This window comes from Bos indicus x Bos taurus, chromosome 5 (genome assembly GCF_003369695.1).
Source record: "Bos indicus x Bos taurus breed Angus x Brahman F1 hybrid chromosome 5, Bos_hybrid_MaternalHap_v2.0, whole genome shotgun sequence".
NCBI classification, from domain to species: domain Eukaryota; kingdom Metazoa; phylum Chordata; class Mammalia; order Artiodactyla; family Bovidae; genus Bos; species Bos indicus x Bos taurus.
Genome location: NC_040080.1, coordinates 60159924 through 60182788, shown reverse-complemented (window position 1 = coordinate 60182788; position 22865 = coordinate 60159924). Strand labels below are relative to the sequence as shown.

The following is a 22865-nucleotide window of genomic DNA, read 5'->3' as shown; positions in this document are numbered from 1 at the left end:
GGTTAGCAGATGCAAACTATTACATATAGAATGGATAAACAATGAGGTTCTACTGTAATAGCACAGGGAACTACATTCAATAAACCGTGATAAACCATAATAGAAAAGAATATGGAAAAAAGAATACATGTGTGGTGTGTGTGTGTGAAGTTGCTTCAGTCGTGTCCGACTCTTTCATCCCTTAAAGACTGTAGCCTGCCAGGTTCCTCTGCCCATGGGATTCCCCAAGTAAGAATAGCAGGATGGGTTGCCATTCCCTCCTCCAGGGGATCTAACTGACACAGGGATCAAACCTGTGTCTCTTATGCACTGGCAGGCGAGTTCTTTACCACTAATGCCACCTGGGAAGCCTTATGTATGTATAATTGAATCACTCTGCAGAAATTAACACAACATTGTAAATCAGTTGTACTTCATTTTTTTTTAATTTAGTTTTTTGAATAGTATACATTTTCACAATACAGGAGTCAAAACAGTGTAAGCAGGTTTATATATTAAGAACTCTAGTCTCCCCATCCCTATTCACCCTGTTTCCTCTGGCCCTCAGTAGTTTCTTTCCTTTCTTCCTTCCTTCTCTTTCATCCTTCTCTCCCTCCCACCTTCCTTCAAACCTAGAAGGAAACCTCTGGTGCACAGGGGTTAGTAACTTGGCAGATAGATTGATTTGCCTTTCATGAAGTACTATTCTTCAGTTATTGTACTTGAGTGTATGAGGTGGTCTCCTAAAGAGGCCTTAATTTTCTTATGGGAGAGGCTTGCAAGTTTCTTATGTAACAGATTCTCAAAGTCATTTCTAAGATTATAGTCAGTAGCACCAAGTGACAAGTCTCTGTGTTCTATATGTATTTAGATATGCAGCTGGTTTCTGTGGAAAGGGTCATAATGGCACTCTAGGAATTCGGAAGAAATTCTTTAGATTCTCTTGATTGATTTAGAATAAGGATCTGAACTTTTTCCTGGAGGTCAACTGTATTTGAAAATGTTTTTGCTATTGTTTTTCATTGTTTCCTTGATGTGTTATGATATTTTGACCAGATTCATAGTCTTTAAAAAGCATACTATAAGATAATTTAAGATTTATGCTTAGAGGAAATCCTGTACATTTCCGTGAAACTAAAATAAATCAGCTATGATTCCAAACTACCTATGGGAAGAGACTTCCCACAATTTTACCCACTGTATTTGCCTTTAAATCCTAGTAAAGTTGAAGTTTGTTAGTGTAAACATTGTTATGGGCACGTGCATTTCTCGGTGCCTGTATATTTCCATTTCATGTGTGCTTCATTTTTAATTGCAAAGAAAAAAATGGTTCACATTCCCATATTTTTTACTCTTCTATCTAATCTCAAACCCAAAGTTAGCCATGACAGTATTAGTCTCATTCTTGATGAATTGGCATAATTTCAAATCTAATTTGTTTTTAAAAGTATAAGTGAAGAGACAGGCATTATGGTATTCTAGAAAAAAGTATTTAATTTGGAGTCTGAAAACTAGGGATCAAGTCCTGACTCTATCATTTACTAACTTTGGCAAGATACTTAAAATTTTATTGTGCCTCAGTTTACTGATCTCTAATATGGGATTAGGAGAAGGCGATGGCACCCCACTCCAGTACTCTTGCCTGGAAAATCCCATGGATGTAGGAGCCCTGTAGGCTGCAGTCCATGGGGTCGCTCAGAGTCGGACACGACTGAGTGACTTCACTTTCACTTTTCACCTTCATGCATTGGAGAAGGAAATGGCAACCCACTCCAGTATTCTTGCCTGGAGAATCCCAGGGACAGGGGAGCCTCGTGGGCTGCTGTCTATGGGGTTGCACAGAGTCGGACACGACTGAAGCCGACTTAGCAGCAGCAGCAGCAATATGGGATTAACACCACCTACTTTATAGGATTGTTTCGAGAACTGAATTCAAGATACCTATTTTCATTATTATAATTCAGTATCTGTGAACTCTAAACCTCAGTTGCTCTGTGTCTGGCCATGTTTTTATTACATCAAACTCTCAAGAAGGGTGCTCAGGTTCAACATAGAGTCCCAGCAAATAAGCAACACATTTTTGGCAAAATAGTCATACCAGCAACTTTGCAAGCAGTAATTGTTTCCTGAGCACCGAAGAATTGATGCTTTTGAACTGTGATGTTGGATAAGACTCTGAGAGTCCCTTGGACTGCAAGGAGATCCAACCAGTCCCTTCTGAAGGAGATCAGCCCTGGGATTTCTTTGGAAGGAATGATGCTAAAGCTGAAACTCCAGTGGCCACCTCATGCGAAGAGTTGACTCATTGGAAAAGACTCTGATGCTGGGAGGGATTGGGGCAGGAAGAGAAGGGGACAACAGAGGATGAGATGGCTGGATGGCATCACTGACTCGATGGACATAAGTCTGAGTGAACTCTGGGAGTTGGTGATGGACAGGGAGGCCTGGCATGCTGCGATTCATGGGGTCTCGAAGAGTCAGACATGACTGAGCGACTGAACTGAACTGAACTGAACTGAATTGTTTTCAGTGGCTGAAGTCACAGTGGGCAGTGATATGGGCTATGTTTGTGTAGGTTAGCATCTGTAACCTACCACTTAATATTGTGTTTCTCAAGACAACAAACGAGAAGTCTACAGATGTTTACTTAACAAAGAAGACTTCTGAGTCTGTGGACTTGGTACTTACTTCTGCACTCATTTGGAGACCCTGTTTTTCCATCAGCTGCCTCCCAGGGGCGGTCGTTATATAAAGGTGCACAGTGTTGGCAGTGGGTGCCTGCTGTGTTGTGCTTACATATACACTTTCCATGGACCTGCAAAGAAAAGTAAGAGCTAAGAGCACAAACAACGCTAGGAAAGAACATTCTTCCCACAAGCTCATCTCGTTCATTGGCTTTAGCCATATGACATTCATTCACTTGAAGATATTAATCATCAAGATGAGAGATCCTTTCTTTGGTTTGTCTTTGCTGTTAATTCAAAAAACTACATAATATATATTTTCTTGACAGCAGGATACATGACCCAAATAAGCAATTCTGAGATAATTGCTAGGCATTTACTTAAATTTTTAATACTTCAAATTTTTTTTTATTCTTTACACAAAAGTGATACGTCTTCAATACAGAAAATGTAGACCTTTCCATGTCATTAAATGTTTTTGTACAACACCCATTTAATGATTTCCTTGTACAATATACAGTTTATTTGACCAATCACCTATTTTTGGTTATTTAGGTTTTCATATATTTTTATACAGTATATTTTAATTCTATAATTAATATCCTTGTAGCTATTGTGTACATCTTCATTTATTTGGAATGTGTTTTCTAGAAGTAAAGTCAAACAGTCATCATCTGTATATTTTTAAGGCTTTGAAGACATTTTGTCATAATACTGGGCATTTTCTTTTAATCCCATAATTCAGAGTAGCTGAGGGTTTTAAAAATAGTATTTCTCACAAGGAAAAATATTTTAGTGGAATTGTTGCAGGAAGGGGGACCCCTTCCAGGGCCCGAAACTGGGCTCTTGTCTAACACTCGGAAAAGAATTGTCCAAGGAGACACATGTGCTGACAAAACAAGAGATTTTATTGAGAAAGGGCACTCGGGTGGAGAGCAGTAGGGTAAGGGAACCCAGGAGAACAGCTCTGCCACATGGCTTTTATGGTGATAGTTTATGGGGTTTTATGGGTTTTATGGGTTTTTATATGGTTTTATTGGGTTTTATGGTGATGGGATTAGTTTCCAGATTGTCTTTAGCCAATCATTCTGACTCAAGAGTCCTTCTTGGTGGTGCACGCCTTGTTCAGCCAAAATGGATGCCAGAGAGAAGGATTCTGGGAGGTGGTCGGACCTGTGGTGTCTCCTTTTGACCTTTCCCGAACTCTTCTGGTTGGTGGAGGCTTATTAGTTCTCTGTTCTTTACCAGGACCTCCTGTCGTAAAACAACTTATGCAAATGGTTACTATGGTGCCTGGCCAGGGTGGAAGGTTTCAATCAGTGTGCTGCCCCTAACAGAATTATTTGGGATCTGAGCATTTTATGAGAATTTTAATATTTTGTATTATCTCATCAATAACTTCTAAAAATTAGTATTTGGGATCATCTGGAATACTTCCTAATAACTAAGTTTGCCATGAATTCCAGTACCACAATGAATTTATTGACACATGATATCATGACTGTACAAACGAACGTTTTTTGAAGTAGCTCAGAGACAGAGTCCCAAACTTGGATCTATGAAGTATTGTTTGTTTTTTCTTGAGAAACAGTATAAAAAATAAATCAATGCAGAGGTAATAAGTTATATCAACCATTTATAATTATTTAATGAATACCTACTAGAGAAAGTTGCTATATTAGGCAATGTTTGATACACAAAGCGTTACAAAACATGATTTCTGTCTTTAAGCAAAGTACAATGTAGCTGGATAAAAAAGATTTACATAAAAAAATTATGCATAAACAAGACAATAAATAAATACCTAAGAAAGAAAATTATGTTGGAGTTCAAAAGATGCAGAAATCACAGTAGATTAACAGTGACTGAGGACTTTATGAGACAGACGGGCGTTGAAGTTGGGCAGTATTTCTGACAGGCAGAAGGGAAGAGACTTTCCAGGAAGAGGAAACAAAATTAACCAAGCTGTGGTTCTGGGAGGTTACAGAAAATCTATGAACAAAGTTTATTTCAATATATCTGAAATATTCTGACTGCGATGATAAAGGAACTACTAAAAATGAGACATACTTAGACTGGCCAGAAATAAAATTAATCTTAGGGTTCAACAAATGTGGAAATAGCTACAACCAATACATTGAGGTATTACTGCTTGACCTAACTTAACACTTGAGAAAGTTGCGTTGTCTACCCAAAGTCTCCTTTCTCTTTTCATTCTCTTGGAATATATTTCTTTGGTTCCACTGGTAGAGGCGCTCTGGGAATAGCATATGCATTATCCAAGTGTGTTATGTGACTACTGTGGACCTTTATGTACACATAAAATTCAAGTGCAGGAATTATTCAGGGCTTGGAGGTCCACAGGCTACTTGTGAATGAATCACATGATACCTAAGAGCCATCTTGCTAAATTTAGTTTCTATGTATTATAAACAAAGGTTTTTGTGCTTAATGAAAATGAACTATAGCTGTCCTTTTAGTTCTTAGGGATTAGCTAGGATATAGATTTTTTAAATGGTAGAATTGACTCAGAGTGCAATATGTTACAAAAATTTTTGTTGATTTTCTTTATAGAAACTCAGCTAATATTATAGATTCAATGTATTGGTTTTGTTCTTGGAATGCCCAAGCATGAGATGAATTATAGTTACCTTTTTTCTTGGGCTTTTCTTTGTGAAAAGACTTGTTTATACAACAAAGCTAGGACTTGTTTATACATAAAGTCCCATGGAGTTGTTAGGAGTTTACTATACATAACTATTCACACATCCAGCTAAGAGCTAAAGACAACTTTGCACTTAAATTTGGAGAGCTGCAGGAATTCAATGTTCACTACTCTATAAGAATGAGGTGTTTTCATCCTAGCTCCTGAATATCTAATTTTTCATATATTCTGGTAGAAATGTTCTAGTCCAACTGCTTTTTATTAAATCTTTTAAATTCAACATTCTTATCATCATGAAAAAAAAATTCTATCAAATAACTCCTACAAGGTAAGATTCTTTTTCTTAATTGAAATATAGTTGATTTACAATGTTGTTATTACTTTCAGCTATACAGCAAAGTAGTTCAGTTATGCATATTCATATTCTTTTCCATTATGATTTATCACAGGACCATGAATATAGTGCCCAGTGCTATAAAGTAGCTTGCTGTTTATCCACCCTGTATATAATAGCTCGTATCTGCTAGCCCCAAACTCTCACTCCTTCCCTCCCCCACACCCCCATGGCATCCCAAGTGTGTTCTCTCTATGAGTCTGTTTCTGTTTCATACATAAGTTCATTTACGTCATATTTTTTTAACTAAAAATTTTTTACTGGAGTATAGTTGATTTACAACATTGTGTTCCAGGTATACAGCAAAATGAATCAGTTATATATAGGTGTGTGTATATATATATATCCAGCATATATATATATATATATATACCTCCAGCACTGCAAGCGGATTCTGCTGCAAATTATTGCTATTTTTCTTTAGAGAAACTAAACTATCATTATAAGTCAGTTTATCAGGTTTGGTCTTGGAATGCCCAAGGGCTGTATGTAATTTCACCCAACTCTGGTTAGTCCTGGTCCACAAATTCCAGAACTCAGGAGACCAAAGACACTTAGGGAACCTCATCAAACATTCACGTGCATCACAAGATGATGTGGACCGGTCAGTTCCCTCTGGAGTAAGGATCTCAGAGCACTTCCTTGCACCCACATGCAAGGATTGGGATGAACCTCCCGGGGTCTGAAAGATGCCAGCCCAGCAAATATTTCTGCACACAGAAAAAGTCAAGGAACTGTCATTTTGAGAATTACTAAAAATAGTTGTAAATCATTACCTAGACCATTTGAAACAAGAAATCCTTTCTCAGCGATACAACTGTTACTGTTCAAGCTTGAAAGATCACCCACTATTTGATGCTTGTGAAAAATGTGCAAGTGAAACTAGGTCTTCACTGGGGAAAAAAAAAACAGAAAAAGGAAACTTTAGTAACAAGTTAAACAAAGCTCTTGTTTGGTACACAAACATAAACTAGATAAAGAGCAGGAAAATGGGATTATGTATTTAAGGCTTAGTTGAAAAAGAGAGGTGTCTGGCTGTGTAACTGGGAAATGAGAATTCATCTTTAACAACAAATCTACAACCCTAATTATACAAGAGTTATACCTTGGCATTTTTGATAGTCTATGAATTTCATAAACCCCTCCATTATACTGAGAGTACATTTCTCCATTGATGTCAAAAGTTTCTTACTATATCCCATACAGGGAGGGAATCATACAAACTTTGAATAAGAAATTTAAGGGATTACTAGAACAGCTTGCTCATGAATACCTGTCTACTTTGGTGACAAATATGATATATTAGAGGTAAATAGACACAGAAGAGAAAATACTGCTCCTTCATATGTAAGGCTCTAAGAATCTATGTGGGAACAAAATGAGGAAATTATTATCTTTCAAATTTGTCATTGTAAGATAACCCATCTTGCTTAGAAAAGCTCATTTTTAATTGTTCTTTGGGGGCAGAAGGCCCTCTAGTAGTCAGCAAACATAGACTTGAAGAAATTGTCCATGGCAGGAGGTTGTGAGAATCTGGCCATTGGCAATGTTAAGCATAAGGGTTGGACAATCGCTTATCAAGATAGTGTAGAATATTTAAACATTAAATGGAAGATTGGCTTTGACAACTTTTAAGGTCCTTTTAGTCTTAAGTTGATCCGTCCTGGGTGTTCTTTGGAAGGAATGATTCTAAAGCTGAAACTCCAGTACTTTGGCCACCGCATGCGAAGAGTTGACTCATTGGAAAAGACTCTGATGCTGGGAGGGGTTGGGGACAGGAGGAAAAGGGGATGACAGAGGATGAGATGGCTGGATGGCATCACCGACTCAATGGATGTAAGTTTGAGTGAACTCCGGGAGTTGGTGATGGACAGGGAGGCCTGGCATGCTGCAATTCATGGGGTCGCAAAGAGTCGGACACGACTGAGTGACTGAACTGAACTGAACTGAGTCTTGCTGCTGCTGCTGCTAAGTCGCTTCAGTCATTTCTGACTCTGTGTGACCCCATAGACAGCAGCCCATCAGGCTCTGCCGTCCCTGGGATTCTCCAGGCAAGAACACTGGAGTGGGTTGCCATTTCCTTCTCCAATGCATGAAAGTGAAAAGTCAAAGTGAAGTTGCTCATTCATGTCCAACTCTTAGCGACCCCATGGACTGCAGCCTACCAGGCTCCTCCATCCATGGGATTTTCTAGGCAAGAGTACTGGAGTGGCTTGAGGTTCTATGATTCTAAGGCCTGCCTCTGTGTATTGTGAATACTGCCTGGTTGAAGGCAACTACCCATAATCCTTTCTAAGCTACCAAATAAGCCTTAAATGTCATATGGCAGGTCCTATTACCATTTCACCAAGAGTGTTTCCAAATAATGTGAAAGTCAAATAAGGGAGAGTTAGGAGAATATCTCTCCTTTTTAGCAGGCACTACCTGATGTGGCAGAAATGAAAAAGTAAATGTTAATAGTCTCTGAAGATGGATTTGCATATGTCGATAATGACTATACCAAAACTAAAATAAGTTTCATTCTTTCTGATTTTTCTCTTACTGTTTTCCTCCTTCTGTACTGCATTTTCCCCATTGCTTATGAGAAAAGTAATCAGACTGTCATTCTAGCACCTGCCTTCCAAATAAAGGTATATTTTATCATCCACAGACATTCATTATAATGGAAATACCAAAGCAAATAATAAATATGGTTAAAGCTTTGGAAGACTCAAATTAACTGAATTCTTTTATCAATGTCTGATAAAATTTGCTTCCCAGCTGCTCTCCAAGAAAGAAAGAACCAACTATTGTTCAAGTCCTACTACAATTTATAATGAAAGTTAGTGGGAAAAAAAAGATTTTACAGCCAAGTATTCAGAAATTCTTCAATTTCTGAAGAATTGGGTACTTCAATTGGGTACTTTCCTTGGGCTCCTGTGCCATTATTGTTTTTATATACATGATTTTATTTTCTTTCTTTACCATTCAACTTTGAATTTCAATGGAAAATGAATATCCTTTCATACCATCATTGGAACTTTAAAAAATGTTTGTGAAAAGAGAACACAAACAGTGCCCATTCTATGATCCTAAGAAAATTGCCCACTTAAAGGCAGCTATGGCAATTCACAGACCTTCATTTAGCGCTGATAAATGATTTACAAAAGTGGAACAGTGCTTTGCAGCAACTTTAGAAAAGATGTAAAGGCAAAAAAACTGATTTAATTTCTAAAGAGATAGTATGTCCCTTTTAGAGAAAAGGATTAGCTTCCAAATGAATGAACTTCTTATGTATGAAAAGAGATAAATTCTAACAATGGGCTAGCCTGTTAGAACCTGCTCCTCTTAAGCAGGACAAAAACAGTCACCACAATGCTACAGCACAAACCCTTGACTAGAAAGCATTGTGAGGAAAACATGTCTTTTCATTAACAAATAAAATCTTTCTCTACCTCTATTAAAGGTATGCATATTTCAATTTAACAGAAGTGGGAGTTCTATGGTGAACATGTAGCACAATAATTGAGTTTGGTAAAAGGAGGCTTGAAACATAGTGTTAGAATGGAGTAAAATGAAGACTGAATATTTCAAACCCTTGCCCAATAATATAAATATCGCAGGATTGTAAGCAGTGGAAAAGCTCTACAATCTATTCTTTGGTCTATACTTGAACACTAGAGAAAACAGGTCTTGTAAGAAAGCATGAGCAATAAAATAGGTATAGAGCAGAAACAATTATGATTAAAGAATGAAAATCAGCCACAGGAGACTTCTCTCTTCCCAGTCAGCCTGTTGCCTGAAATTCTTCCTATCAGAACTCATTCCTTTAGGCCCTGAATATCGTTTTAGGTTCAAGAGCTCCCTACAAAAAGGGACTTAAGCTCAGAAACCGAAAATCCTTAAATTATTAGCAGCAAACATATCAGCAGGGATTATAACCATCTGTTCTCAATTTTAGAACTGTACTCAGAGTTGCCTAAAGAAGGAAGTAGCTTTCTGGTGGAGGGAAAGGGAATGTCTAAAGAGAGGGAAGGAGCCAAAGATAAACTGTCCCTACTGCACTAAGGTGCCAAGTAACTGGCTGACAAACCTGGAAAAAATGCATGGGGCCAATGCAAATTTCATAACAAAACTGCATTTAAGTACACTGTATGGTAATCATGTGTTTATATACATCTCTCTGATAGATTGTAAGCTCTTGCAGGGAAGAAACTATGGCTTAAATTTCTTTGAATCCTTATTAACTGGCATATAATAGGTTTTCAATTGATATGTGTTAATTTTTTTCATTCAGCCAATATATATTCAATGGAACATGGAGAACCTTAGTTATTGAGTTTAAGTCCATTTTCAAAACTTCCCAAGAAGAAAGGGTGCTAATTATTCATTTGAAGTGGGAATGGGGTACTTTTGTTTGTCACCAAGCAGGATTTGGGACAGAACAGGGTTGAAAGATATTTAGCTTTGTCCAGAGCACTTTTGGACAAGTCACACTGGTAAATATGATGCTATGTAGAGAGTTACTGTAAGCCTAAGGCATAAGGTTAATCAGGGAGGGAAATGAGAATAAAGATGAAGATGATGATGATAAATAATCAAAATAATAGTAGTAGTTAATATTGATTAGCACTTACTATGTACCAGGTGCTGTTCTAGGCACTGTATAAATATTAATTCATTGGATTTACACAAGAACCCATAGTATTTTAGTTGCTAAATCGTGTCCAACTCTTGCAAGCCCATGGACTATAGCCCTCCAGGATCCTCTGTCTGTGGGATTTCCCAGGCAAGAATACTGGAGTGGGTTGCCATTTCCTTCTCCAGGGGATCTTCCCAACCCAGAGACTGAACCCAGGTCTCCTATATTACAGGCAGCCTCCTGCATTGCATGTGGATTCTTTACCAACTGTGCCACCAGGGAAGCCCCATAAGAACCCTATAAGGTAGGTATAACTATTGCTGTCATTTTACAAATTAGAAAACTGAAGCTTAAGTAATTTACCCAAGAATTCTATAGCAGTCTGACTCCAGAGTCACCATCCTAACCCTTAAATGACCCTGGGGAGTAGGATTTTTGAGAGATCTACTTTGGCCAAATATCTTCAGTGTGTTACTTAAATAATATTGATGTTTCAAACCAATTTGTCTGTCCTTGAAGAGTTCCTCAGGATGAAGGTTGGTATGGACTCAAAGTGAGTCATTTCAAGGGTATTCTGTTCTTGAATGGATTATTTGTCCTCTTCCTCTGAGAAGCCTAGCAGTTTTGGCAATGGGTGAATATAGGAAGATTGGCCCCATTTCCCACGCCTGGCATCAATAAGTTCAGGGCATGTAGGAGTAGAGAATATTTTTAGATTCTTATTGGTGCAATGTAAAATCTATCTGTACCTTGGAAATTCTGATGCCTCCTAGGGGCATTTGTGGGCCACTGCAGGTGTTAACAAGTCTTAGAAGTAAAAGTCAATCAGTCCTGTCCAACTCTTTGTGACTCCATGGGCTATAGTCCATGGAATTCTCCAGGCCAGAATTCTGGAGTGGGTAGCCTTTCCCTTCTCCAGGAGATCTTCCCAACCCAGAGATTGAACCCAGGTCTCCCACATTGCAGGCGGATTCTTTACTAGCTGAGCTACAAGGGAAGCCCAAGAATACAGGAGTGGGTAGCCTATCCCTTCTCCAGGGGATATTCCCGACCCAGGAATCGAACCTAGGGTCTCCTGCATTACAGGCAGATTCTTTACTGCCTTAACTTAGAAACTCCCCTGAATAAATTTGCAAATGGAGATAACAGGAAAGTATGTAAATACATTCTAATTAAAGATTTGCTCTTTGTGAATAGCCTCCCTTTTGTTATCTGTTCTCCCTAATTGATATGATCTGGTAAGGATAGATAGTAATACTGTGTAATGTGATGGCTTTTACAGTTAGTTTTAATTTATAAGAATGGTAAGTCAAACATTGTACATAACCTAATGATTCAAGTCAAAGTTAAGATTCAGGCTGTTGGCTTATTTCCATTTTTTTAATGTACAAAACTTTGTATGCCCCAAAGCTTTGATTTGTATATCTAAATGGCAGTTTTTCTGTGCCATTGTGCATGCTATTTATCAGAAGAAATCAGTAGCTGAGGTACTATTCGGAAGCATGAATTCACATACACAGAATTTCCAAATGCTACTAGATCTATGTATTCCCAACTGTGGACATTAATTTTAAGATTTCTTAAAGATGTATTTCAGTAGACCTTTGTTTTGTAGTATGACAGCTAGAACTGAGAACTAACTAAAATCAAGTTCTGTGGTTTATCTTCCAACATACCACATGGCCCTTGCTGAGAAATTAGATGATTGGTCAAAACAAAGCAAAACATACAAAATCAAACCTTCCAAACCCAGTATCTGCAGAAAAAAAGGCAGAAACTTCTCCAGGACAGAGAAAAGCTTTTTGGACCTTCCAAATCAAGTTCAAAATACTTTTGAGTTAAAAAATGTTAATAAAGTAACCTATTTTAAAAGCCAAGTGAAATATTTTAAAATATTCCCATTGTTTTAAAATGTACTATTAGCTCAACTGTGTTTTGTTAAGTGAGCACTTTAGTTTAAATTTGGGGTTCTTCAGTAAATTTTAGGTACAATTTCCTCTTAGCTTTCAGAGTGATGATTTCCTAGAATAAAGAAAATCTCTCTTTGTGAGTCCAGGGATAAGGACTACTTTTATTTATAACCATGGGCAGGATCAATGCAGGATCTTTTGGAAAACCACGTTATCAGAATACTTTTCTTTGCATTTTTCTCTAATTAACAAATAATATTCTTTCTATTGGATAAAATTGTGATAAACTTTGAAATGCACCCACCCCCCATAAAGAGAGACTAAGTGTTCTGGCTAACATACTTTTCTAGATTATATCTGCTTTTTTTTCTTTTTAATTGAAGTATAGTTGCTTTACAATGTTGTATTCATTTCAGGTGTACACCAAAGTGATTCAATTATATATAAATATATATATATATATTCTTTTTCAAATTATTTTCCATTATAGGTTATTACAAGATATTAGATATAGTTCCCTGTGCTATACAGGAGGTTCTTGTTGTTTATCTGTTTTATATATAGAATTTGTATCTGTTAGCCCAAAACTCCTAATCTATCCCTCCTCTACTTTTCCTTTGGTAACTATAACTCATATGTCTGTGAGTCTGTTTCTGTTTTGTAATAAGTTCTTTTGTATCTTTTTTTATATTCCACATATAAGCAATATTATATTGTATTTGTCTTTTTCTGACTTATTTCACTTAGTATGATAATCTCTAGGTCCATCCATGTTGCTGCAAATGGCATCATTTTATTCTTTTTTATGAGTAATCAGATCAGATCAGATCAGTCGCTCAGTCGTGTCTGACTCTTTGCCACCCCATGAATCGCAGCACGCCAGGCCTCCCTGTCCATCACCAACTCCCAGAGTTCACTCAGACTCACATCCATCAAGTCAGTGATGCCATCCAGCCATCTCATCCTCTGTCGTCCCCTTCTCTTCCTGCCCCCAATCCCTCCCAGCATCAGAGTTTTTTCCAATGAGTCAATGTTTCGCATGAAGTGGCCAAAGGACTGGAGTTTCAGCTTTAGCATCATTCCTTCCAAAGAAATCCCAGGGCTGATCTCCTTCAGAATGCACTGGCTGGATCTCCTTGCAGTCCAAGGGACTCTCAAGAGTCTTCTCCAACACCACAGTTCAAAAGCATCAATTCTTCGGCGCTCAGCCTTCTTCACAGTCCAACTCTCACATCCATACATGACCACAGGAAAATCCATAGCCTTGACTAGACGAACCTTTGTTGGCAAAGTAATGTCTCTGCTTTTGAATATGCTATCTAGGTTGGTCATAACTTTCCTTCCAAGGAGTAAGCGTCTTTTAGTTTCATGGCTGCAGTGACCATCTGCAGTGATTTTGGAGCCCAGAAAAATAAAGTCTGACACTGTTCCCACTGTTTCCCCATCTATTTCCCATGAAGTGATGGGACCAGATGCCATGATCTTCATTTTCTGAATGTTGAGCTTTAAGCCAACTTTTTCACTCTCCACTTTCACTCTCATCAAGAGGCTGTTTAGTTCCTCTTCACTTTCTGCCATAAGGGTGGTGTTATCTGCATATCTGAGGTTATTGATATTTCTCCCAGCAATCTTGATTCCAGCTTGTGTTTCTTCCAGTCCAGCATTTCTCATGATGTACTCTGCATATAAGTTAAATAAGCAGGGTGACAATATACAGCCTTGACGAACTCCTTTTCCTATTTGGAACCAGTCTGTTGTTCCATGTCCAGTTCTAATTGTTGCTTCCTGACCTGCATACAAATTTCTCAAGAGGCAGGTCAGGTGGTCTGGTATGCCCATCTTTTTCAGAATTTTCCACAGTTTATTGTGATCCACACAGTCAGAGGCTTTGGCATAGTCAATAAAGCAGAAATAGATGTTTTTCTGGAACTGTCTTGCTTTTTCCATGATCCAGCAGATGTTGGCAATTTGATCTCTGGTTCCTCTGCCTTTTCTAAAACCAGCTTGAACATCAGGAATTTCACGGTTCACATATTGCTGAAGCCTGGCTTGGAGAATTTTGAGCATTACTTTACCAGCATGTGAGATGAGTGCAATTGTGTGGTAGTTTGAGCATTCTTTGGCATTGACTGAGTAATATTCCATTGCATATGTATATTTATATATACATATACACACCACATCTTCTTTATCCATTCATCTGTTGATGGACATTTAGATTGCTTCCATCTCTTGACTGTTGTAAATACTGCAGCTATGAATACTGGGGTGCATGTATCTTTTTGAATTAGAGTTTTCATCTTTTTTGGATATATGCCCAGAAGTGGGATTACTGGTTCATATGGTAAGTATATCTTTAGTTTTTTAATGAACCTCCATACAGTTTTCTATAGTAGCTGCACCAATTTACATTCCCACCAACAGTGTGGGAGGGTTCCCATTTCTCCACATCCTCTCCAGCATTTATTGTAGACATTTTAATGATGGCCATTCTAACTGCTGTGAGGTAATACCTCATTGCGGTTTGATTTGCATTCTCTAATAATTACTGATGCTGAACATCTTTTCACGTGCCTGTTGGCCATCTGTATGTTTCTTTGGAGAAATGTCTACTTAGGTCTTCTGTCCATATCTGCATTTTATTATCACTGAACTATTTCACAACTCCATAAGCTGTAGAAAATTAACGATAATGCAAATAGTTCTTCTCCACAGAAATGCAAGTCAGTTGTGTCTGACAGTGCAGTTGAACAATTCTTATCATATTGACCTGTTTTGCACCTCTTTGTAAATCTATTTATTTGCCAATGTATGTGTGTTTTTTTAAATTTTTCTTTGAAGCAGTAGTAAGGTCTTACTGTCCCCTTATTAATTACTGAGTTAAATAAAATTGTTGACATGTTTTTATTTTATATCTGTGTGAATCATGACTTTACTCTTTAAAAGAATATCCTTAAATATTGCCATTTCTTATCCTCCACATGTTACCTAAAGTTCTTCCATGTAGACTACTTAAGAGTATACTTCTAAAAGTGGAATTTCAACATGCTATATGTAGTTAAATGGGTTTTGAATGTCTCATATCTTTACAAGATTAATTCTACTAGCTTTGTTTTTTTCCGTTTCATCAGGCACTTCATCTCTCCTGTGGAAACTGTAATAAATATTTCAGCCATAAAAGTGTAAATAGCATTAAACTAAAAACTATGATGCCCAGGAGGCTTATGAAGATTACATTTAGATAAAATCAAACTATTACCAATTTAGGTGATTTTTTTTCTATCCTTACTTCATTACATAGAACCATCTCTTATTTGCTTTTCGTTTTCAATGAGCTTTACGTATTATTTCTGACTACAGGATTCTAAAAATGATGTCTGTCCAAACAGACTTACTTATTTGGATAAATCCTACAAATGAATACTTAGGTTACATGCATAATCTGGTTTCAGATTTGCATGTGTACAATGGAAATAAAGCAAGGCACTCTGATTTTAAGACATTTATTTTGGTGTATCTATGGAATTACCTCAAAATGTCAAGTCAGCTCCTTTTCTACAGTTACAATTTCTTCAAGGTACAGAGCAAGAGAAGACTGACAAATACCATTAGATTCTTGCTGCCGTTCTTGTTTATAGGCAGACTTTGATTTTACTTAAAGACTATATATGAAACTACCTTAGTATACAGATTCGACATGTGAAATCTGTTTCAAGCCAGATTGCTACCTGGTTACTGTGTTGAGTTACTGAAACAGTTGCTACATAGCCATGTGATCCACTTCATCTCTGTTCTTCATTTGATCTCAGTTAAGTCTTGTTTTCATAAGTTAACTTTGCACTTATCTTTTTATATTTAAGCTTTTCCAGGGTCACAAGGCAAGCCAGTGGCAAAACAGGGAACAAAACTCCCAAGAGAATCCAAAAATATTAGAGGCTTCCATCTTGGAACAGTGATGTCATCAGGAAGATTTTTTTTTTTTCCTTCCCACAAACACCTAAAATAACTTCTTAGGATAAACTTTCTTGAGGGGTAAAAAGGATAATTTCAAATTTTTATCTAGTTAATTTGAATAATTTTAGAAAGAAAGAGCGAAAGTGGAGTTAACAGTATATAACTTCTATGCTGTTAAAACTATTAACACAACAATTGTCAGACAAGAACCTGAGAAATTAAGTGAAGGGAAATACTAGAACTCATTTTGTGAGCAACTTATCTGTCAAGCAGCATTTGACACAAGAATGAAGGAAGGTCTTGTGGGGTTTTGTTCAGTGTCTTTTAGGATTTAGATGGGTTTTTATAATTAGTAGAAGACCAGGTAAATTCTATTAGAAATGCTGTGGGGGATTATTAAGTACTTTTCACTTGCTCAATGTGTTCACATAGCTTCTGGTTATTTTAAAGAAAATTCCTTGTCGCAGACTATTTTGCATTCTCTTACAATTTTAATTCATTCTACTTCACATTTCTCACTGTTTTTCCTCTTTTCTTGACAGTTCTGTTTAACTGTCATTCAGTATTCTATACAGTGCAGAGGGTGTTACAAAAGTTGACTTGTTTAAGATAAATGAGCCCCTGATTGTCGTACAAGAAGCCAATTGCTAGGGCATGTTTTCTTCCATAGTTTTTTTTTTTTTTTTTTTTCGTTAAATTAATTCATTCAGATGCTTCTTTTCACATAGGAAAATTGCTTGTTTCTAGGTGAACCATGTAAAACATAGTCTTCATTACTGAATATGTTCATGTGAATGATCAAGGTGGAAATACTGATATATTAAAACTTATGCTTATTGGATAACTCTATCAGAATGTCATTACCAAATCTGTGGTCATTTGTACACATCCAGAAACAACAACTGCAGCTACTGAAAGAACTGGTTTGCCTCAATACCCATCCATCCAAAGCTAGTGCTTTTTAAAACAGTCCCAGCTAATGACTGGGACTTGAAAAGAAATATATTCATTTTGTAAAGTTCCTTTATAACCAGCCATAGGTTGGTTTGTTTTTCAGCTTTTGATTTTTTCCTACTGAGATTATATTCACACAGCATAAAATGTATCATTTTAACTATTTTAAAGTATACAATTCAGTAGTTTCTAGTATATCCAAAAAAAATTATGCAGTCATTGCCATTATCTCATTCCAAGGCATTCCCATTACTCCAAAAAGAAAATCTGTGTCCATTAAGCAGTTACTGCCCATTCCTCCCTAAGCTCCAACTCCTAGCAACCACTAACCTACTTTGTCTTTATGGATTTGTCTCTCCTGGACATTTCATATAAAAGGAATAATACAGTACGGGGCCTTTTGTGTCTGGCTTCTCTCACTCAGCTAATGTTTTCAAGGTTCATTCTTGTTGTAGCATGTATCAGTACTGCATTCCTTTTTATGGTTGGATAATACTCTGTTGTATGGATATACCACATTTTGTTTATTCATTCATCAGTTGATAAACACTGGGTTGTTTCCACCTTTTGGCAAGAATAAAGCAACTATGAATATTCAGGTACAAGGTTTTGTGTAGACATTTGTTTTCCATTCACTTGGGCAGATACTAAAGAGTAGAACTGCTGGGTCATAAAATAATTCTGTTAAACTATTTGAGGACCTGCCAGACAGCAGCAGCACCATTTTACATTCCTACCAGCAGGGTGTGAGGGTTCCAATTTCTCTGCATCCTCATCAAAACTTGTTATTATTTGTGTTTTTCATTATAGTCATTCTAATAGATGTGAAGAAGTATTTCATTGTAGTTTTGATTTGCATTTTCCTAATGACTAAGAATTTCAAACATCTTTTCATGGGCTTATTAGGCATTTTCATATCTTCTTTGGAAAAAATACCTGTTTAAACCTTTGCCCATTTTTAAATTGGGTTCTTTTCTTAGCATTATGTGGATAAATATGACATAAAGAGAATAAACTTTGGAATTAGATACATGGGGTTTCCAATCCCTGCTCTCAGTAACCTTGGATAAATTCCTTAATAACAAGCCACAGTGTCCTACCTATAAATAGTACTGGCTCCATGTATTTGAGAATTAAAAGAGAAAATGCGTGTAGATGTGTGACACAATCAATCAAGAGCAGTCATTATTATTGATTTTTAACATTATCTGAAATAAATCCCTTATTTTTAAAATTCTATTGATTAATTCATTCATATATTAACTGGTGATATTTTGAACCCACTATGTGTTTGATATTTTGATTATTCCATCATCTGCCTTTAAAGAATCAGAGAGTTTAGCAGATAGGAAAAGCTGAATATGTACGCAAATGATACAGTGAGGTAAATATTTTAATTGCGAGAGGTACAGGGAACTCTTGGAGGTCTGAGGAATGACTGGGGCTTTGTGTCTAGGCCACTAATAACCTATTTGTTTGAAAAAATAGGTTGTAATTCTTTACTTCACATGTTAGTGAAGTTAAGTGCCAAAACAGAACCCACAGAGTGAAATTCCCTTTTTATTAACTATGAGAACTGGCAAATGAGAATTAGCGGCTAAATATACTACAATTATGATCTTTAGCCCTTATTCAGAATAATGGAAATACTAGGATCCCATGTTTTCTTTAATCTTAATGCCTACTCAGGCCTTATGGGGGAAACAATGAAACCAATGCCCTTCAGGAATTCTGAGAGCTGACTGAGCCAGCTAAATTACATGCCTGGTACTAATGCCCTTAGAGATGCAAAAATAGAAGGCCAAGGACACTTGGTCATTGTTTACTTTTATAAATTTAATAACTGTATCTATAAAATATTTACTAGTGGAAAAATAATCATTTTTCCATTTCCACATATATTGTAGTTTTTGAAACTACAATATATTGTAGTTTTTGAAGCCATAATTTTCTCTGCTTTTTCTATCTAGATAGCTAGAGCAAAGAGTTTTAAAGATACCAAAATTTCATCTTATTAAGAATTAACTAATACTATACTGTTTCTATGGAGAAGGCAATGGCACCCCACTCCAGTACTCTTGTCTGGAAAATCCCATGGACGGAGGAGCCTGGAAGGCTGCAGTCCATGGAGTCGCTGAGGGTCGGATATGATTGAGCGACCTCACTTTCACTTTTCACTTTCATGCATTGGAGAAGGAAATGGCAACCCACTCCAGTGTTCTTGCCTGGAGAATCCCAGGGATGGGGGAGCCTGGTGGGCTGCCGTCTATGGGGTCACACAGAGTCGGACACAACTGAAGTGACTTAGCAGCATACTGTTTCTATACCCCCACATGTGTACTATTTCATTCCATTAAATATTTACATTGCTAAGATATAATATGACTGTAGTTCCAGTTATAGTATTAAGGTTTTGAATGCTAAGACTTAGACACTTTGCTGTTCTCACTATTTGAAATGACTCTGAAGTTTCTCCACCTTGTGGAATAATTATTATATATATTATATCATATATTGTATATATTCATATATTATATATTCATATATTATATATATGAATATATATATACATATACATACACACACATGTGTATGTGTGTGTATTTTAACTTTGTATGTTTGGTCACTAAAATTCACCTCATAAGAGGGAACAGGACTTAAATTACAACTTATCTTCCACTGAATGTAATTGTTTTAAGACAAATTGAAGTACATTTCCAGCTCTTACAAAATTGGCAAGACACAAGTGAAATACCACAGAGATACGAGACCTGGGGTTGTGAACCAGAAGTCAGATATCTGTAACTTCAGCTTCTTTCCATGTAGCTTCACCCTCCACTCACTCCATTATACTAACAATTGAACAGGGAGACTAGGCTTTCCAGACACACAGATCTGATCTAGGCTTCCAACTATCTATGAGATGGACCTTCCAAATGCTACAGCACTGAAAAGGAATTAGTCTTAAGAAAATTTGCAAAGTGATATGTTAAACTCATTTTTGTACCTTTACAATACTCAAAATTTGACCTAAATATACATGTGATTCATTTTCTTCAAAGCATATTCATGAAAAGTTGAATGTACAAAATATAGTATTTGGAGAATCAACCTTATTTTCCTATTGGCTTGTATTTTATTTTCAGAGATGTCAGCTCTCACACTAACATCTTAGCTTTCCAGTATTTTTATCCTTTAACCTCTCTGTTAAGCAGTCCAAAGCCCATAAACAAATACTTAAATGTTCTGGGGAACCTTTGAAAGGAACTTCACAGGGAATTGCTTTCCTGAGTGCAAAAATTATTTTGTAACACTTCTAGTTCTTAAGTCTTCTGGTTTCCTAATCGTCAAATAAAAAGAGTAATCTTAGGCAACGTTTGCCATTAAAATAGAGTATGTCTTACTGTTTAGAGGGAAAATAAGGCTAGATTCATTTGCAGTCTTATGGTCAAAACACCAACAATTTCCAACCATGAACATATTTTCCTGACTTGTCCTGCTACTAGGAAACACAAGGTAGGAATGAAGTATAAAGAACATTCTGTACACCTTCTATTATTGTATCTGTAGTTACTCATTGCCAAGGGACTACTGGCAAAGCTATACCATACTAACATAGGAACACTGAAATAAGAACATTAAGATTTTGAAATGAGTTGAGAATAGTCTCACACTAACTGTGTCAAGTTGGCAGTTTCTATTTTGTTAATTTTAGGAACAACATTGTGTCCCCGTTGGTGATAGGATTACCCATTCCTCCATGTGACGCATCAAGGGTGTGAGGTTGCTGCTGCCTTTCATTAGCTGTGAAAATGATTTAGGGCTGGAGATGGAAGTAAAGAATGGTAGGTCCAGAAAGCCCTCTTTCTAGTAAAACCAAAGATACTCAACAAAGATGAGTCACACACTCCAAAAGATAGGTACTTCTAAATTATTTTCTTTGTAGATTTTCCAGACTTGTTTTTACTCTTTCTTGCCTTTGGACCATTTCACTAATGAATAGAAGAGAAGACAGAACCAATGATAATTTCAGATTCAACATTAAAATGCAGATGACTTGGATAGATTACCTATTCCTATGAAAAGAGTCTCTTTAGTGAAAGCTTTTTCCTTGGTAGCATATTGAGGGTAGAGGTGGGGTACAGTAAAAAGAACTCTGAATGTAGAAATTACTACCACTGTGACGATAAGCAGGTAAATTAATCTCTCTGTACCTCAGTTTCCCTTATCTGTGAAACAGTATTGACAATGCTCATCTTCCAGAATTGTAGTAAGGATCAAGGGGGAAAAAATGCATGGGAACGGGCTTTATAAAATGTAAAAATTAAGAGCTTTTGGTGGTGGAAATAGTCTTTGCTCTCTTATGTCATTACTCAGTTTATTTATTTATTTTTTATTTTTTAGCCATGCCACACTGACCTGCATCTTCTGCGATAAAAGCACAGAGTCCTAACCACTAGACCACCAGAGAATTCCCTTTGCTTGGTTTAGATTCCATGATCCATGATGATTATTAATTACTTGAGTCTACCTCCACCTCTCTTGCCCTCATGTCCTGTCTATGCTCTTTTTTACTCTGTTCTTGACATATTATCAACCCTGTATAGATTAAATTTTTACAGTACAAAAACAACAAAAAAGGATGGACGATGAATTTAACCTGAGCTCTACTCTTCATTAACCTTTGGGAAGTCAGTTAACATTCCCAAGCCTCAGTTCCTCATCTAAGAAACAAAGTGATGACGACACTCCACCCAGTTATTGTGAAGATTAAATTCAATAACACCTGTAACATGACAGCACGAAACCCGGCACACAGTAAGTGGTAACTGTTAGTAGTAGTGTTTATAATCCATGATAATTATTTTTTTCTCTGCTGAGAACTCAGACCTGACACTAATTTACAAATGTTCATTTCCAAATATACATGTATGTTTGCTATAAAAATATGTTAACATTTTGAATATTCTTATTTAATAACCTTATTGTTTTTAAAACCTATGTTCTTTGCCTTAATATCTTGAAGAGCCAAGAGCTTTCAAATTAATACATATTCACAGTACGGCAAAGAATTTTTAAAAAGAATATAAAACTATGGCCTTAAATCTGTCCTGAATTTATAAAATATGACATATAAGAGATACAAATATAAATATGTGAATAAAAGTCTTCAGATTCAGAGGGAGAACAATGTTTGTAATGACGTTATATGAATGATTCTGCTACCTGACTTACATAGCTAGTAGCTAAGTAATATCTTTCTCAAACCTCACTCTATGGTTCCACAAGTTTTGATGTTTACCTTCAGATTTAGAACACATTAGTCAAAACTCTTATAAAAAAGAGTTTCTGGTTACAAAAGAAAAATCCGCCTTAACCTTAGTGTAACTCAAGGCATTTAAACAATTCTCCACAGCATTCTAAGGCCTGTGTGTTATCCAGTGAATGGTATTTTAGTAAAACAATGAAACATTCCATGTTCCTTCTTATTACCATCCATCATCCCACAGCTGTAAAATCGCCAACTGCTAGGAAAAAGGGAACTAAATCAGTCCTCCCCAGCTGCACAGAGAAAAAGCTTAAGATCTCCCTGCCACATCATTTCTGGGATCCCAGCAGGCTGGAATCAAAGTACCATTTTCCGTGACATAACACCCCTGCTGCTGCTGCTGCTAAGTTGCATCAGCAGCAGTGTCCGACTCTG

The 22865-nt window shown here is 36.7% G+C and overlaps 1 protein-coding gene across 5 annotated transcripts in view; it reads right to left on the bottom strand.

The window, feature by feature from the left end:
* The window catches only part of NTN4 (netrin 4), a 130083-nt gene that overhangs the window by 52740 nt on the left and 54478 nt on the right, over positions 1–22865 (bottom strand). For all 5 annotated transcript variants that reach the window (XM_027542117.1, XM_027542114.1, XM_027542116.1 and 2 more), the window contains one exon: positions 2668–2794. In XM_027542117.1, the coding sequence (XP_027397918.1) occupies positions 2668–2794 (127 nt within the window). The remainder of the gene's footprint in view (positions 1–2667; positions 2795–22865) is intronic.